Raw genomic sequence first — 19,946 nt, forward strand, 5'->3', positions numbered from 1 at the left:
CCTACACTGCTAGAGAATTTTACTTCAGACTATCTACTGTCCTGTTTTGATTAAAAACTCAATCATAAGAAATCAACTCATGGAGGAATACCTGAGGATAATTCTTTCATATTTCTCAAATTCTAAATTCTGTTCTTGGGTCAAGCTGGACTTTCACAGAGGCCCATGCATCTCAGGATGCATGTCTTTGACCTTTCATCAAGTTGTTTTTAATGAACCCGTTTTTAGTTATGTAAGGATAACCACCAGCTTCAGTACTGAAAAGCTTATATTGTGTTTATTGTATTATTATTGTGCTATTATTTGACACGGATATTATCAAAAACATCTATCACATCTGAGTGCTTTCTTTAGGAGAACCTAGAGGAGAAACTTTTCTTAACAACTACATACCAGGAGCAATTGCCAACTTCCTATATTCAAGGCACTCTTTTAAGTTAAATATTTTGAGAAAGCTCAATATATAAAGGAACACAATAAACAAATGCTTATCCAAAAGCAATATTTTAGAAGAATAATCAATTCTTAGAAATTTTCTAGTTCTTAGGAAATTTTTTTTAGAGAAACTAACTCCCAATATATTATCAATTGGAAAAAAGTAACAAATTGTCCTTTTTTCGGGGGTGTTTGTGGTGTGGTCAACCTAAGATACTTCCAAAAGTTTCACTAGCAACATTACTTTCCAATGAGTAGAAATGCAGGCTGAGGAATCTTGGGATCATTAAAATCTAATTATTCCTAACTGAAATGTGGAAATGTTTCCGACCTTCAGTAAGAAGTAAAATGAAAGGTCAATTCTATTTACTGTCAAGTGGGAGCAATTAGAAAACTTTTAAGTGCAATATTAGTAAGCTTATAAAATCAAATATGTAAATACTACAGAGGCTCATTTATTAAAATGATACTTATATGTGTATGAAAATATTTAGAACTTTTTATACTGGTCTTCTTCACTACTGATTTTATCACTTCTTCAAAGTGTGAAAGTGCTAGATGCTCAGTCGTGTCCGACTCCACAACTTCATGGACTCTACAGCCCACCAGGCTCCTCTCTCCATGGGATTTCCCAAGTACTCTTGAGTGGGTTGCCATTCCCTTCTCCTTGCAACCCAAGGGTCAAATCCAGGTCTCCTGCATTGCAGGCAAATTCTTTTACCATCTGAGCAATCAGTGAAGCCCCTCTTAATAGAGCTCTAATGGATGTCTCAATAATTTCATGACTAGGGAAAGATAGGTCAAAGGAACTGTTAGAGAAAAACAGTCTCATAAGAATCTGACTTTTGGGGGGGATGAGCCAAGATGGCGGAGGAGTAGGACGGGGAGACCACTTTCTCTCCTACAAATTCATCAAAAGAATAACTGAACGCAGAGCAAACTTCGCAAAACAACTTCTGATCGCTAGCTGAGGTCATGAGGCGCCCAGAAAAGCAGCCCATTGTCTTCGAAAGGAGGTAGGACAAAATATAAAAGATAAAAAGTGAGACAAAAGAGCTAAGGACGGAGATCCGTCCCGGGAGCTCTTAGGCGGCATTGCTTGGGGTAGGGTCCGGGCCTGAGTGCCCTGAGGCCAATCGGAGGGAGCTTCGGTGAGTTGCCAACTTGAACTGTGCGAGACCAAAAGAGAGAGAGTAAATTAACCGGCCGGAACACACTGCCGGCCGTTCGCAGATCAAAGAGACCGAGAAAATCCAGAGAAGAGCTCGCAGGCTGCGGACCGGCCCAGCCCCGCCGGAGGCAGGAGGCAGGGGGGAGGGGAAGGTCGCGGCGAGACACAGGCAGCAGGCACCCGACCGGCGCGGGCGGGGACTGGGGCTGGGGACGCGGAGGGCGGAAGGCGCACGCACCCGACTGGCGCCAGAGGAAACTGAAACTGGGTCCGTGGAAGGGAGTGGGCGCGCCACACCTGGGGAGAGTGCGCCCACCAAGCCCCTGGCTGCCTGGACCGCTCTGACGGGGAAGGCACAGAGAGCAGGCGCAGCTTTTCGCTCCGCGCTTTTGTGGAACACCCGAGGGCTGGAACCTCGCGCAGCGCGGGCCGCGCTCCATATAGAACAGCCGGGAGCCTGAGCAGCGCAGACGGAGAAAGCAGCGCCAGCCCGTCCCCGCGGCGCCAGCCCGTCCCCACGGCGCCAGCCCCTCCCTGCCCCGCAGAGCGACGGAACTAGCTACCTGAATAAGAGTCCACTTCCGCCCGCCTGTGTCAGGGCGGAAATGAGGCTCTGAAGAGACCTGCAAACAGAAGCCAAATAAACAAAGGGAACCGCTTCAGAAGGGACTGGTGCAACAGATTAAAATCCCTCTAGAAAACACCGACTACACCGGAAGGGGCCTGTAGATATCGAGAAGTGTAAGCTGGAACAAGGAGCTATCTGAAACTGAGCCGAACCCACACTGACCGCAACAGCTCCAGAGAAACTCCTAGATATAATTTTACTTTTTTCTCTTTTTTTTTCCTATTTTTTCTTTTTTATTTTTTCTCTTTTATTTTCCTTTAAAATCCCCTATTACTCCCCCATTACTCCTTAACTTTCATTTCCATAGATTTTTACGATTTTTTTAATTAGGGGGAAAAAAAATTTTTTTTTCTTTTTTTTTTTCTTTTTCTTTTTTTTTTCTTTTTTCTTCTTTTTTTTTCTTTCCTTTTTCTCTTCTATTTTCTATTTTTCTTTTTCTCTTATTTCTTTTAAAGTCCTCTAGTACTCCTCTACTACTCCTTAATTTTCATTTTCAATACACTATAACCTTACAGAAAAAAAAGAATCTGACTTTTGCATCCCCATGGACTGTACCCTGCCAGGTTCCTCTGTCCACGGGGTTCTCCAAGCATACTGCAGTGGGTTGCCATTTCCTTCTCCAGGGGATCTTCCCAACCCAGGGAATGAACTTGGGTCTCCTGCATTGTAGGTGACCTGAGCCACCAGGGAAGCTGACAAAGTAGTCAAATTCATAGAGACAGAAAGTAGGTGGTTGCCAAGGGGTGGGAGGAGGGTGGAATGGGGAGTTTAATGGGGACAGATTTTTAGGCTGCAAAATGGAGAGTTTTGGAGATGGACTCTTCAACTATACTTCAATACAATAAAAAAGAAAAAGAAACACATCTCTGTACCTTGTTGTCGAGAGATAGTTTATCAGTAAAATAGAAATAATGTTCATTTGAATATTTAAATATTTAGTCCACAGAGTTCAAAAAGCAGTTGCAAGGATTAAGCATATTCATATATGTAAAGTACCTAGAACAGAGTGTTTAATAAATATCACATCATTCTATCAGATATTTTTCTTAGCTCATGAAAATTTAACAGTTATACTTCTAGGTGAGATGTTTTATGTTTTAGTCATCTGGAGCACATTTTAAAAACACTGAGAATTTTGGGTCTTTCAGTGGGATTTTAAAGATTGCATATAATTTTATTTTTTTTATTTTTCCATTATTTTTATTAGGTGGAGGCTAATTACTTTACAATATTGTAGTGGTTTTTGCCAAACATTGACATGAATCAGCCATGGATTTACATGTGTTCCCCATCCTGAACCTCCTCCCATCTCCCTCCCCATCCCATCCCTCTGGGTCATCCCAGTGCACCAGCCCCAAGCGCTTGTCTCATGCATCCAACCTAGACTGGCAATCTGTTTCACACTTGATAATATACATGTTTTGATGCTGTTCTCTCAGATCATCCCACCCTCGCCTTCTCCCATAGAGTCCAAAAGTCTGTTCTGTACATCTGTGTCTCTTTTTCTGTCTTGCATATAGGGTTATTGTTACCATCTTTCTAAATTCCATATATATGCGTTAGTATACTGTATTGGTCTTTATCTTTCTGGCTTACTTCACTCTGTATAATGGGCTCCAGTTTCATCCATCTCATTAGAACTGATTCAAATGTATTCTTTTTAATGGCTGAGTAATAGTCCATCGTGTATATGTACCACAGCTTTCTTATCCATTTGTCTGCTGATGGGCATCTAGGTTGCTTCCATGTCCTGGCTATTATAAACAGTGCTGCGATGAACATTGGGGTGCATGTCTCTTTCAGATCTGGTTTCCTCGGTGTGTATGCCCAGGAGAGGGATTGCTGGGTCATACGGCAGTTCTATTTCCAGCCACAGTCATCAAGACAGTATGGTACTGGCACAAAGACAGAAATATAGATCAATGGAACAAAACAGAAAGCCCAGAGATAAATCCACGTACCTATGGACACCTTATCTTCAACAAAGGAGGCAAGAATATACAATGGAAAAAAGACAACCTCTTTAACAAGTGGTGCTGGGAAAACTGGTCAACCACTTGTAAAAGAATGAAACTAGAACACTCTCTAACACCATACACAAAAATAAACTCAAAATGGATTAAAGATCTAAATGTAAGACCAGAAACTATAAAACTCCTAGAGGAGAACATAGGCGAAACACTCTGACATAAATCACAGCAAGATGCTCTATGATCCACCTCCCAGAATATTAGAAATAAAAGCAAAAATAAACAAATGGGACCTAATGAAACTTAAAAGCTTTTGCACAATAAAGATTGCATATAATTATCTCCAAGCATGTGGCAGACATCAAATAACCTTTCTGGCTTTCTGAGATAAGGGTAAGTTTTAATGACATTTATAGGGAAGAAATGGAAATTTGTAGAAAAAAATCCCACTTGTCCAAGGGGATTAGGATAAGCCTCTCATTACCACATGATTACCAGAATCACCAAATACAAAGTATAAAGAAGGAGTGTGTCGTTGCTCACTTTTCTCTTAAGAAACATAGGCTCCAAGAGATACTGAAAAGTTGCTCTGACCTGCAGATCTTTACACTTTTCAGACCAAGACTGAAGAATTTTATTCTAATCTCACAATAATATTTCGAGTATTAATTGGAAAAAATGGAAAGAGTATATATAAGACAATCTGGGGACATTAAGTAAAAAGCTAGCACACTTTGAAATACCATGGCTTACTAAGCATTAAAAATGCAAGCTTGCCTCATTGTGGCTGAGTCTTTAGAAAGACAACCTGTGGGGGGAGGTCCGCCTTGTGGACTCTGCCCTGAAGTGAGAGATGCTGCTTCCCTCCCTCTAGCCTGCTTCAGCTTTAGCCATCGACACAGATCTTTAAACATTCCAGGCCTCTGGAGGGGAAAAGTGAGGTAAGGATGTGAAATGCAGTGCAAGGAGCTCTCCTCAGAGGGCAACAAAATGTGCCCAGCTGCCCAGGCCTGAGCGAGTTCCTTCCTGTGGAGTGGGTCTGAGAACAAGACGCACTCATAACTGCTACAAAAACAAAGTCTAAGAAAAAATGGCCCACAGCCCTCCTTAGCCTTTAGCATGGACAGATGTTGAGAACCGACACTTTAACAGTCTAAACCACAAGTCCACAAAAGTTCCTTTCGAAGCTGTACAGATTTTTATCGGTCTTCTGCTTTTTCTTTTCTTTAACAGTCACAACTTTGTGCATGGAAGCTGCCCAAAAAGCCTTTCTAGCAAATTCTAGGCCTTTCCCTTTTAACCTCAACATTTATGTTTTTGTTTAGAAAAAAATTCCCTACACCCCTCCCCCTAATATACAGTTATATTTTCATGACATAAAAATCTGGAAATATAAAGCCACCAAGACAGAGAAAAGCAGGCCCTGACATCCAGCAAGTGGTCCATGGCATTGCTATGAGTTGGCTGGGCTCACAGCTAGGCAGTGGTGCTCTTCTGTTGAACATAAACACTTTTTTACAGAACATCAACATCAAACAAGCCCATTCTCGACCAGGATGGATCAACAGAAAAACAAGACTCCTGGATAAACATGGCTGCTGTTCGGTCACTAAGTTACGTCCAACTCTTTGTCCAACTCTAAGCCATGCCAGTAGGTTCAGTGTCTGGTAAAGGCTGCTTTCTGGTTCACAGACTTTCTTTTTGCTATAATGTCAAATGATGAAAGCAGGCAGGGAGCTTTCTGGGGCCTCACTGTGTTGTTATTCAGTCACTAAGTTGTGTCCAACTCTTCGCGATCCCATGGACTGCAGCACAGCAGGCTCGCTTGTCTTTCACTATCCCCTGGAGTTTGCTCAAATTCATGTCCACTGAGTCGGTGATGCCATCCAACCATCTCATCCTCTGCTTCCATCTTCTCCTTTTGCCTTCAATCTTTCCCAGAATCAGGGTCTATTCCAGTGAGTCGATTCTCTGTATCAAGTGGCCAAAGTACTGGAGCTTCAGATTCAGCATTAGTCCTTCCAATGAACATTCAGGGTTGATTTCCTTTAGGATTGACGGGTTTCATCTCTTTGGAGTCCACCGGACTCTCAAGAGTCTGCTTCAGCACACAGTTAGAAAGCATCAACTCTTCAGTGCTCAGTCTTCTTTGTGGTCAAACTCTCCCATCTATACATGATTCCTGGAAAATCATAGCTTTGACTACACAGACCTTTGTCAGCAAAGTGAGGTTTCTGCTTTTTAATACATTGTCTAGGTTTGTCATAGCTTTCCTTCAAGGAGCAAGTGTCTTTTAATTTCATAGCTGCAGTCACCATCTGCAGTGATTTTGAAGCCCAAGAAAATGAAATCTGTCACAGGTTCTACTTCTTCCCCTTCTATTTGCTGTGAAGTAATGGGTCCAGAAGTCATGATCTTAAATTTTGAATGCTGAGTTTCAAGTCGGCTTTTTTACTCTCTTCTTTCACCTTCATCAAGAAACTCTTTAGTTCCTCTTCAATTTCTGCCATTAGAGTGATATCATCTTCATTTCTGAGGTTGCTGATATTTCATCCAGTAATCGTGTTTCCAGCTTGTGCTTCATCCAGCCCAGCATTTCGCATGATGTACTCTGCATATAAGTTAAATAAGCCGGGTGACAATACACAGCCTTGTAGTACACCTTTCTCAATTCTGAACCAGTCTGTTGTTCCGTGTCCAGTTCTAAGTGCTGCTTCTTGATGCACATTCAGGTTTCTCAGGAGACAGGTAAGGTGGTCGGGTATTCCCATCTCTTTAAGAATTTTCTACAGTTTGTTGTGATCCACACAGTCAAAGGCTTTAGCACAGTCAATGAAGCAGAGTAGATGTTTTTCTGGAATTCCCTTGCTTTCTTTATGATCTAACGGATGTTGGCAATTTGATCTCTGGTTCCTTAGCCTTTTCTAAAACCAGCTCGTACATCTGGAAGTTTTCAGTTCACATACTGCTGAAGCTTAGCTTGAAGGATTTTGAGCATAACCGTATAAACTTGTGAAACAAGTGCAACTGTGTGTAGTTTGAACATTCTTTGGCATCGCCCTTCTTTGGGATTGGAATGAAAACTGACCTTTTCCAGTCCTGTGGCCACTGGTGAGTTTTCCAAAACTGCAGACATATTGAGTGTAGCGTTTTAACAGCATCGTCTTTCAGGATCTGAAATAGCTCAGCTGGAATTCCATTACCTCCACTAACTTTGTTCATAGTAATGCTTCCTCAGGCCCACCTGACTTTACACTTCAGGATGTCTGGCTCTAGGTGAGTGACCACACCATTGTGGTTATCTGGGTCATTAAGATTTTTTCAATATAGCTCTGTGTAATCTTGAGACTTTTACAAGAGAAATGCAAATCAAAACTATGAGGTATCACCTCACACCAGTCAGAATGGCCATCATCAAAGTCTACAAACAATCAACGCTGGAGAGGGTGTGAAGAAATGTGACCCTCGTGTACCACTGGTGGGAATGCAAACTGATATAGCCACTATGCAGAACAGTATGAGGCTTTTTAAAAAGCTAAAAATAAAGCTACCAAATGACCCAGCAACCTTATTACTGGGCATATGTCCAGAGAAAACCATAATTCAAAAAGACACAAGCACCCCATATTCATTGCAGCACTATTTACAAAAACTAGGACATGGAAATGACCTAAATATCCATCAACAGAGAAATGGATAAAGATGTGGACATATATACAATGGGATATTCCTCAGCCATAAGAAGGAACGAAACTGGGTCACCTGTAGAGAAATGGATGAACCTAAAAACTGCCATACACAGTGAAGTCAGAATGAGAAAAACAGATATCGTATATTAACGCATTTATGTGGAATCTAGAAAAATGGTAAAGGTGATCTTATTTGCAAAGCAAAAGTAGTAGAGAACAAGTGTATGGGTGCTAAGGAGGAAAGAAAGGCGGTGGGAGGAAACGGGAGACTGGGATTGACATATGTGTATACACTGCTGGTACTACGTGTAAAATAGGCAACCAAGGAGAACCTATCATAGAGCACAGGGAACTCTAGTGCTCTGTGTTGACCGAAACGGGAAGGAAGTCCCCAAAAGAGGGAACAGATGTAAACAAATAGCTGATTCACTTTGCTGTAGAGCAGAAACAACACTGTAAAGCAACTACACTCCAATAAAAATTAATTTAAAAAATTATAAATAATAGTTCACTTTCTCCTTTGGGAGATACAGGTTGGACAAATATTTAAACCTATCTTTATTTAAACTCTCAGAAACATATACAAAAATATACCATTTCCTTTACTCACTTTTGTGATAGTTTTTAGGATGGCGAGACGATCTGCTGGGGGTGGTAAACCCACGAAGAGTGTTTTGTCCAGGCGGCCTGGGCGCAGGATTGCAGGATCAATGATATCTAGAGACAAAGGGAGGAAAAGTCTTAAACAAATAAAATAAAATCTTTTACAAAATATAATTAACATGAGAGACAGGAAGAGTACATTTTTTAAGAGAAAAAACTGATAAATTAGACTACTTTTAGAATTAAAAGACTCTCCTCGACCTTAAGAAAGTGAAGTCTACCCACCTCCTTCCTGCCCCAAACCTGTTTTCCTTCAGGATTCTCGATCTTATATGATGATCCCCACCTGTCCCCCAAATACCAGGCAGGTTTCTCCCTTCCCTCTCACTGGTGACACATTCTATCAATTTTATCAAGTCTGCTTCCTATTACCTCGAACCTCAGTCAAGACCAAATGTCATGTCCCCTTAACTGGTTATTGGTTCTTTTCTAAATTCCCCCTCCCTGGGACCCCTTACAATGCTGCCAGGGTTATCTTCCTAAAATACATATTCAATTCTCTCAAATCCTGCTCCACCCTGCATAATGAACCCTGCAGAATGAAGCCTAACACTTTCACCACCACCTGTCTGATAAGCCTAAGGGTCACCTGACTCTACAGGGCAAAGGTTCACAAACATTCTGGTCTTAGGAAACGATTGCACTTTAAAAATGGAGTGCACTTTACTGATGATTCCTTTTTAACCTCTCTCTCTCTCGTCCTTCCCTAAATCCCCTCACCCTAGGCAGCCACTGATCTGTTTTGTCACTATGGATTAGTTTGCATTTTCTTGAATTTTATGTAAGTGGAATCATACAGCATGTACTATCTGCTTTCTTTTACTCAACATAATTATTTCGAGATTAACCTAAGTTGTCATATGTATCAGTATTTAACTTTTTTATTGCTGAGCAGCATTCCATTGTGTGGCTATATCACATTTGTTTTTTAATTCTTCTGTTGACAAACATTTGGTTCATTTCCAGTTTTGGACTACTTACAAGTCTTTGTATGCGTTTTTCTCTTCAGTAAATACCTATGCAAAGCAGCATGGCAATAACACACTGCAGGTGTACATTTAACGTTTAAAAATCAACAAACTGCTTTCCAAACAAGCTGTACCATCTTACATTGCCAACAGTAATATATTCATATACTCTGTGTCCTTGTCAATTCTTAGTACAGTTAATCTTTTGTTGTTGTTGTATTATGATTTAATCTAATTGTATAAAAACTTGAAATTACAACTCCTCTACATTTCTAAGAGGAAGGTTATGTGTGCCTCCATATTCAATTCCGTAGTTATCTGTGAGTCATAAAGTGCATTTTACATCATGATGGATCAATGTAGAATTCCCATGGAATATCTCAAATTACATAAAATGGAAGCAAATTTTAAAGATTTGTGGGAAGTTTTCGTACTAATGATAAAAGTTTTTCTCTTTTTTAGGGAAACTTCAAATTATAATGTATCTTGTAACTGCATTTTAAAATGTTGGTCACTGAATATAATGAACTTTGAAATGGTTTCTACTTCTAAAAGTATACCATCACTTAGGTAAGACAACCAAAGTCTTCCTTCAGTGCAAAACCCTCAATTGTGTTTCTTTACAAAATAAGATTTGTGTAACCAACTGCCTTCTATGGGACAAGAACTATGTTAATAGTAGGATCAACTATTACACAATTATATTAACATTTTATTTTTAAAAACACTTTACAAGAAAATATGTAAGTATGGCTTCCAATACAAATGTTATACCAAGACTTGATACCAAGCTCAGATTACTTTAGTTCTTTAAGGAAAAAACAGGCTTTCAGGTTAAAACAACAATTTGTAACCAAAACTTTAATCCCAAGAATTCTCAAAAAAAAAAAAAAAAAAAAAGAATTCTCACAAAATATATTACAAACGACAGTATGGAAAAAATTCTTGCACAGCATCTCAAAGTTCAGCTCCACAATATATCCTTACACTGGAGGTCACAGTTATCTTGAATAGTCTCAAATTTCCAAATAAAGAATGTTATAAAGAGCTATGTATTCATATACATAACTCAGTGAAACTATGAACCAAGTTGTCTTAATTCAGTGAAACTATGAATCATGCCGTGTAGGGCCACCCACAGACAGATAGGTCATGGTGGAAAATTCTGACAAAATGTGGTCCCCTGGAGGAGGCAATGGCAAACCACTCCAGTATTCTTGCCTTTAGAACCCCATGAACAGTATGAAAAGGCAAAAAGACATGACACTGAAAGATGAACTCCCCAGATCAGTAGGTGCCCAATATGCTACTCAAGAAGAATGGAGAAGTAACACCAGAAAGAATGAAGAGACGGAGCCAAAGCAAAAACACCACCCAACTATGATGTGACTGGTGATGGAAGTAAAGTCTGATGCTGTCAAGAACAACACTGCATAGGAGCCTGGAATGTTAGGTTAGGTCCATGAATCAAGATAAATTGATTTAAACAGGAGATGGAAAGAGTGCACATTGACATTTTAGGAATCAGGGAACTAAAATGGATGGGAATGTGCGAATTTAACTCAGATGACCATTGTATCTACTACTGTGGGCAAGAATCCCTTAGAAGAAATGCAGCAGCCATCAGAGTCAACAAGAGTCCAAAATGCAGTACTTGGGTGAAATCTCAAAAATGACAGAATGATCTCTGTTCGTTTCCAAGGCAAACCATTCAATATCACAGTAATCCAAGTTTATGCCCCAACCACTAACGCTGAAGAAGCTGTAGGTTCCATGAAGACCTACAAGATCTTCTAGAACTAACACCCAAAAAAGATGTCCTTTTCATTATAGGGGACTGGAATGCAAAAGTAGGAAGTCATGAGATACCTGGAGTAACAGGGAAATTTGGCCTTGGAGTACAGAATTAAGCATGGCAAAGGCTAACAGAGTTTTGCCAAGAGAATGCATTGGTCATAGCAAACACCCTCTTCCAACAACACAAGGGAAGACTCTACAAATGGACATCACCAGATGGTTAATACTGTAATCAGACTGACTGTACTCTTTGCAGCCAAAGACGGAGAAGCTCTATACAGGCAGCAAAAACAAGACCAGGAGCTGATGGTGGCTCAGATCATGAACTCCTTATTGCCAAATTCAGACTTAAATTGTAGAAAGTACGGAAAACCACTAGACCATTCAGGTATGACTTAAATCAAATCCCTTACGATTATACAGTGGAAGTGACAAACAGATTCAAGGGATTAGATCTGATAGACACAGTGCCTGAAGAAATATGAATGGAGGTTCATGACACTGTACAGGGGGAAGTGATCAAGACCATCCCCAAGAAAAGAGAGACACAAAAAGACAAAATGGTTGTCTGCAGAGGCCTTATAAGTAGCTGAGAAAAGAAGAGAAGTGAAAGGCAAAGGAGAAAAGGAAGATAAACCCATCTGAAAGTACAGTTTCAAAAAATAGCAAGGAGAGATAAGAAAGCCTTCCTCAGTGATCAATGCAAAGACATGGAGGAAAACAATAGAATGGGAAGGACTAGAGATCTCTTCAAGAAAATAAGTGATACCAAGAGAATATTTCATGCAAAGATGGGCTCAATAAAGGACAGAGATGGTATGGACCTAAAAGAAGCAGAAGAGATTAACAAGAGGTGGCAAGAATACACAGAAGAACTATACAAAAAAGATCATGATATAGATAATCACAATCATGTGATCACTCACCTAGAGCAAGACATCCTGGAATGTGAAGTCAAGTGGGCCTTAAGAAGCATTGCTGTGAACAAAACTAGTGGAGTGATGGAATTCCAATTGAGCTATTTCAAATCCTAAACGATGATGCTGTGCAAGTGCTGAACTCAATCTGTCAACAAATTTGGAAAACTCAGCAGTGGCCACAGGACTGGAAAAGGTCAGTTTTCATTCCAATCCCAAAGAAAGGCAATGCCAAAGAATGTTCAAACTATCGCACAATTATACTCATCTCACACACTAGCAAAGTAATGCTCAAAATTCTCCAAGCCAGGCTTTGACAGTATGTGAACCGTGAACTTCCAGATGTTCAAGCTGGATTTAGAAAAGACAGAGAAACCAGAGATCAAATTGCCAACATCAGCTGGATCATTGAAAAAGCAAGAGAGTTCTAGAAAAACATCTACTTCTGCTTTACTGACTATGCCAAAGCCGTTGACTATGTGGATCACAACAAACTGTGGAAAATTCTTAGAGATGGTTATATGTATGCCTCCTGAGAAATCTGTATGCAGGTCAAGAAGCAACAGTTAGAACTGGACATGGAACAATAGACTGGTTCCAAATCGGGAAAGGAGTATGTCAGGGCTGCATATTGTCACCCTGCTTCTTTAACTTATATTCAGGGTATATCATGCGAAATGCCGGGCTGGATGATGCACAAACTGGAATCAACATTGTCGGGAGAAATATCAATAACCTCAGATACACAGATGACACCACCCTTATGGCAGAAAGCGAAGAAGAACTAAAGAGTCTCTTGATGAAAGTGAAAGAGGAGAGGAAATAAGCTGGCTTAAAACTCAACATTCAAAAAACAGATCATGACATTTGGTCCCACCTCAAAGCAAATAGATGGGGAAACAATGGAACCAGTGACAGACTTTATTTATTTACTCCAAAATCACTGCAGATGGTGACTGCAGCCATGAAATCAAAAGACACTTACTCCTTGGAAATAAAACTATGACCAACCTAGATAGCATATTAAAAAGCAGAGACATTACTTTGCTGACAAAGGTCCATCTAGTCAAAGCTGTGGTTTTTCCAGTAGTCATGTATGGATGTGAGAGCCGAACTATAAAGAAAGTTGAGCGCTGAGTAATTGATGTTTTTGAACTGTGGTGTTGGACCAGAAGACTCTTCAGAGTCCCCTGGACTGCTAGGAAATCAAACCAGTCAATCCTAAAGGAAATCAGTACTGAATATTCATTGGAGGGACTAATGCTGAAGCTGAAACTCTCATATTTTGGCCACCTGATGCAAAGAATTGACTCACTGGAAAGACCCCAATGCTGGGAAAGACTGAAAGTGGGAGGAGAAGTGGACGACAGAGGATTAGATGGTTGGATGACATCACCTACTCAATGGACATGAGTTTGAGCAAGCTCCGGAAGTTGGTGATGGAAAGGGAAGCCTGGAGTCCTGCAGTCCGTGAGCTTGCAAAGAGTCACTGAGCAACTGAACTGATTCATATACAGCAATCACATGAAAGCATTAGTTGCTCAGTCATGTCCAACTCTTTTGCAACCCCATGGACTGTAACTTACCAGGTTCCTCCGTCCATGCCATTTTCCAGGCAAGAGTACTGGAGTGGGTTGCCATTTCCTTCTCCAGGGGATCTTCCTGACCCAGGAATTAAACCCAGGTCTCCCATATTGCAGGCAAATGCTTTACCCTCTGAGCCACCAGGGAAGCCCACCACCAGGGAATCTCATACAGAACTTCTGACCCAAAGCAAAGGCAAACTAACTTTCTTGAAATTTCTAGGATTCAACACCAACTGGAAAACCTCTTGTCCAGTGCAAACACCAATGGAACTCTCAAACCTCTAACCGAGTTTAAGGGCGCAGCTTTAATTTTCACCTGCTGGTGTGTGTTCACAGCAGCTCTTAAAGACTGCTTGCTTAACTACAGCTGCATACCATATCCCAGCTATGCAAAAAGTCTTCAGTCTCTGCCGGTTTTGTTTCCATAAACAGCACACTTTAGCTGGACAGGAGTTAGAGTTTCATCATCAGTCTATGCAAGACTAAAATTCAAAGCAAATTAAACTGTGCTTCAGGGGACACTGTAAAGTATTCTTGATACTACATACCTCAACTGATCCATTTCCAAACCACAAAGAATTACACTCTTATGTGTCACTGTTCCAAGAAACAAACAAATGTGAACTAAAACATCTTAAGAATGCACCGAGCTTATGAAGTCTCAAACAAAACCTGAATTTTCTGTACATACTCCTGTCAAAGAAGTTATTTTCTGTATACTGCTCCTCCTGCAAACCGGTCTTCTATTTCCTTTCATTTGACCTACACTGGCTACCAGACCTAGAGAAAGACCAGGATGGTTTGTGATTTCCCTCCTAGGACAGCGATCCCTCTCTTCTACCTCTATCAAGAGACCTGCTCTGACTGGGGGAGAGCTTCTCCATCTTGGAGATAGGCAGCAAGGTGCAGGACTCCTCCTTTAATAACCACTTCAAGGGTGATGACCTTTTGAGATGGAGGTGGACCACAATTCTGATTTTTTTTCACCATTTGACATCTTACTAGGCAGCCACATAGTGTTCTCCCATCTAGCCCTGCATCTCGGGGATCTTCAAATTCAACAAAAGCAAAGCTGGGAGGGTTTCTAGGAACCCACATTCTTTGGAGTGGTCCAAAATAGCCTAAAGTTCATTCCAACTCAGTCGTCATTATAGTTTCCAAGATTACCTACATAACTTTACAGTCTAATGGACAGGAATCACAATGCATTTTTAGATCTTGGGTTAGAAATGCCGAGGCTCAAATCCGTACACCTTCAGCTGCATCTTCCTGGTCCCCTCCTACTTGGCACCCACATATGCTCTCGCAGACTCGGCGTCCATGAAATGCCCAATAATTAGTCTCTTTCATTTCAGTCATTCTAAGGTTCGCAGTGATATCTCATTGCAGCTTTAATCTGCATTTCCTTAATGACTAATGACATTGAGCACCTTTTCATCTGTTTGTCACCTGTATACTTTCTATGGTGAGGTGTCTGTACAAATCTTTTGCCTATTTTTAATATCTTTCGTTACTGTTGAGTTTTGAGTTATGTTGTTCAGTTCATGAAATATCCTTTATCACATAATATACTTTGCAAATATTTTCTCTCAGTCTGTGGTCTTTTTATTCTCTTAGTGGCATCCTTTGAAGAGCAGTTCAATTAAACCACTTGCTCGAAAGACTGCACTTTTGGTATCACATCTGTGAAATCTTTGCTTGATCCAAGGTAGAAAAAATTTTACCCTATGTTTTCTTCTAGCAGTTTTGTAGCTTTGGATTTTCATTGGTCTTTGATCATTTGAGTTCATTTTTACATGTCATAAAAGATACGGATTAAAGTTCACTCTTCTTGCATATGGACATCCAATTGTTCCATCACTACTGAAAAGGTCATCCTTTTCCCACCAGTGCCTTTGTGCTTTATATAAAAATAAAAAAAACAATTATCCCAATATTTGTAGAAATATTATTTTGATTCTATAATCCAATGATCTATATGTCTGTCTATGTCAACACCATGCTGTGAAAAACATCTTTTATTTTAAATATAAAAATGCAGACCTTTCTTTAAAATTTTTTTATTTATTTAGTTTTATTTATCTGGCTGCGCCAGGTCTTAGTTATGGCATGTAAATTCCTAGTTGAGGCATGTGGGTTCTAGTTCCCTGACCAGGGACTGAACCTGAACCTCACACACTGGGAGCACAGGCTTAACCTCTGGACCACCAGGGAAGTCCCACAAATGTAGATCTGAAAGCCAGGTCATCATGTCTCAAAATAAAGCTTGATATAAATAATCCCTATTGTATTTAGAAAGGATTCTTAGTTTAGGACTTTAATAATAATTTAAAACTCTCTTATTGACAAACATCACATTTAGTATTTTATAGTTTATTATTTTAAGAAATTATTTACTTATTTTATTTATAGTAAAAAACATCCTGAGTACTTTATATCCCATAAAGTGTGTGTGGCGGGGGTGGGGGGTGGGGTGGGAGGGGAGGTTTAGATGATTTAAACAATGCTCCATCAAAAGCTCTTAAAAAATTTCATGTATTACATCATTTCTCAAAGAAAAGCTGGTTCATACTCAACAATTCTGTTTCACTAATAGGTATCTTAATGATGACTGAGATTCGGATCTTTCCCCGTCACTTCCTGCCTTGGTTAAGGCCAACTGATCCTTCCAGTTTTTCAGGCCTAAAATTTGGGAGTCATACTGGATTCCATTCTTCCACATCTATGTTCAAGCCATTAGCAAATCCTGTCAACTCTATGATACAACATATTCAGATTCTTTCTACCCCCAGGTATTACCTGATTCAAACTATCATCTTTTACTTGGATTATTTTTATAGCTTCCTAAATGGTTCCTTACCTAATTGTGTCAAAACTTAAAGTAGAAGACTCAAGATAACAATTCTTACCTTCTTCAGTTTCTAACAGAACAATTCTTATCTTTGCAATGAAGAAGTCATCAACAATTCTAAAGATTTAAGGACAAAATCCATTGGCTTACAAATGAGACAGATGCATAACAGGAGAAACTCTTCCTCAGCTGTTGATCAAAAAGCAACTGCTATTCTATTAAGTACGCAAAAAAAGCTAAAATTTAAGAGCTAACAGTAGCAACTTTCAACTTACAGAAAATACTTTGTTACCAATGGACCTTCAATTTTCAACAATGTTGCCAAGACAATTCTATGGGGAAAAGATTAGTCTTTGCAACAAAGGATCCTGAGACACATGAATAGCCTGAAAAAGGATGAACACCTTTCTCACAACAAAAAATTAACTCAAAACGGATCAAAGACTTAAATGTAAGCACTAAAAGTATAAACCTCTTACGAGAAAACATAGAGTTAATCATCTCTTGTGACCTTAGGATAGGCAATGATTGCTTAGGTATGATAGCAAAACAAACTGATATAAAATAAAATAGAAACCTACTTACTTCTCTCCAAGTGCTCTCCATTTCAGCAAGTAGCAAGCCTTTTACCTAGGTTTTAGGTAAAAAGTTCTAACAGTAACCTTTGTTTATTTGCTTTCTCACATCCACATCTAATTACAGTACTTTCTATTGGTTTTACCTTCAAAATATATCCCAAAGTGGGGTCAGCTCCACTTCTTAATTCTCCCACCAAGCTCACATCAATTCTCCCGTGGACCATGGATGTTCTAACTCAGATGATCCTCTATGTTAAGAACTCCTTTGGGACTACAGTGAAATTTATGGACTCCTTGTCAAAAACGTGCTTTAATGCATAAGGCAAAATACAAAGGATTACAAAGAAATCAATGGTATTAAAAGCTATCAAACTGTTAGGAAAACAAAATTTTGAATAACAATACATGCACTTCCTTATTAATATCTTAAACAGCAAGTCTGATAAAACTAATTGTGGAGTAGTATGGGTATAAACAGTATTGTTTATATCTGCAAAGACTGTAAGGTGACAGAGAAATAGCTACAAGTTCACAGTTCCAGGTATACTCTGTCTTGTCGACAATGTTCATAATTCAGGGAAATGCTAAAATTCAGTTAGAGGTTGGTGAAATTAAAAATTTTTCACATTTAGGCTCATGTCTACATGTGTGTGCATGCGTGCTAAGTCACACAGTCATGTCTGACTCTTTGTGACCCTATGGACTGTGGCTAGCCAGGCTCCTCTGTCCATGGGATTCTCCAAGTAAGAATACTGGAGTGGGCTGCCATGCCCTCCTCCAAGAGATCTTTCCACCCAGGGACTGAACCTGTGTCTCCTGACAGGTGGGTTCTTTATACTAGCACCACCTGGGAAGCTCCATGTAGGTTCCTAGATGCCTTAAATTCTAACTACAGATCCCCAAGGTTAAGAATACCATTTTTAGTTAACTTTTGTGAAAGGTTTAAGATCTATGTCTAGTTTTTTTTTTTTTTTTGCATGTGAGTGTACAGTTGTTACAGCACCATTTGTTGAAAAGACTATCCTTTCTGTTAGGATACTGTCTTTGTTCCTTTGTCAAAGATCAGTTGCATATATTTGCATGGGTCTATTTCTGGCTTCTGTTCTGTTCCATTGATTTATCTTATCCTTTTGTCAGTACTACACTGTCTTGATTATCACAGCTTTATAATAAATCTTGAAGCTGGGTAGTGCCAGTCCTCCAATTTTATTCTCTTCTTTATTTATTTAAATTTTTATTTACTTTTTATATCTTGGCTCCGCTGGGTCTTTGTTGCTGAACACAGGCTTTCAGGTGTGGTAAGCAGGGGCTACTTTAACTGTGGAGCACAGGCTTCTCAGCCGCCACGACCTCTCCTGTTTCAGAGCACAGGCTCCACAGCATGCCGGCTTCAGTGGGCATGGTTCACAGGCTTCAGGGCCAGAGACACGTGGGATCTTCCTGGGCCAGGGACTGCCCTGCCCTGGCAAGTGAATTCTTAACCAGTGGACCACCAGGGAAGTCCCTATTCTCTCCTTAATACTGTGCTCTTGCGGTTCCGAATAAACTTTAGCCTTTCCATATAAACTTTAGAATATACTTGTGCTTCCACATAAACTTTAGAAGACAAACTTTTGCCCTTCGACATCAACTTTAGAAACAAATGTTCTTAAAAAAAACTTGCTAGGATCGCTCTGAATCTACAGACCAAACTGGGAAGACTGACATCTTGACAACGCTGAGTTAGTCTCTGTTTTTCTTTCTTTCTTTTTGGTGCTGATGTAAATGGTATTGTATTTTCAATTTCAAACTCCAATTGTTCATTGCTAGCACTGACCAACTTATTTTTGAAAAAGGTGTAAAAGTGACTCAGTGGAGGAAGAAATCTTTTCAACGAATGATGGGGGAACAACTGGACGCCACAGGGGAAAAAAACGCTTTGACCTAAACTTTGTGCCTCACATAAGTTACCCAACAATAGATCACAGGTTTAAGTGTGAAACATAACCATAACACTTTGAAAGGAAACACTGGAGACAATCTTTGCGACATAGTTTTGAAAAACAGATTTTAGACATGGTCCTCAGAAAGTAATGTATAAAAGGAAATAAGATGATGAAAAGACAAGCTACAGATCGCGACAAAGATGCAAAAAAACCGAATCTCTCTTAGCGTTATTGACAGAAATCACAGTCACTCCAGAAGAGTCTGACAACCTCTTTAAAAAAATGAACATATATTTATCATATGACCCAGCAACCATGCTCCTGGGCATCTATTTCAAAGAAACAAATTGTGTCCACACAAGAACCTATATTCAGGTGTTCAGGGCAGCTTTATATGAAGCACTCAAAAACTGGAAACGAACGTAATGCCCCCAAGAAGAGAACAGTTAAACAAACTAGGATCTACCTCCACATCACAGAATATTAGTACTGAAAAGGAACAGCCTACTGATACACACAAGAATTTCAATCAGTCTCATACTTTGCCATCTGATGTGAAGAGTTGACTCATTGGGAAAGAATGCTAATGCTGGGAAAGATTGAAGGCAGGAAGAAAAGAGGGACACAGAAGATGAGATGGTTGGATGGCATCACTGACTCAATGGACATGAGTTTGAGCAAACTCTGGGAGATGGTGAAGGACAGGGAAGCAGGAAGGAAGGTGAAGGCAGGGAAGCCTGGTATGCTGAAGTCCACTGGGCTGCAAAG

At 39.9% G+C, this 19,946-nt stretch overlaps 1 protein-coding gene and 1 pseudogene across 4 annotated transcripts in view; both read right to left on the bottom strand.

Annotated features, from left to right (window-relative positions):
* Window positions 1-19,946, bottom strand: part of NVL (nuclear VCP like) — a 92,102-nt gene that overhangs the window by 22,651 nt on the left and 49,505 nt on the right. For all 4 annotated transcript variants that reach the window (XM_043923540.1, XM_043923539.1, XM_043923541.1 and 1 more), the window contains one exon: window positions 8,504-8,610. In XM_043923540.1, the coding sequence (XP_043779475.1) occupies window positions 8,504-8,610 (107 nt within the window). The remainder of the gene's footprint in view (window positions 1-8,503; window positions 8,611-19,946) is intronic.
* LOC122707724 lies at window positions 14,568-16,101 on the bottom strand (annotated as a pseudogene).

The sequence above is a fragment of the Cervus elaphus genome, chromosome 14 (genome assembly GCF_910594005.1).
Source record: "Cervus elaphus chromosome 14, mCerEla1.1, whole genome shotgun sequence".
Classification (NCBI taxonomy): Eukaryota; Metazoa; Chordata; class Mammalia; order Artiodactyla; family Cervidae; genus Cervus; species Cervus elaphus.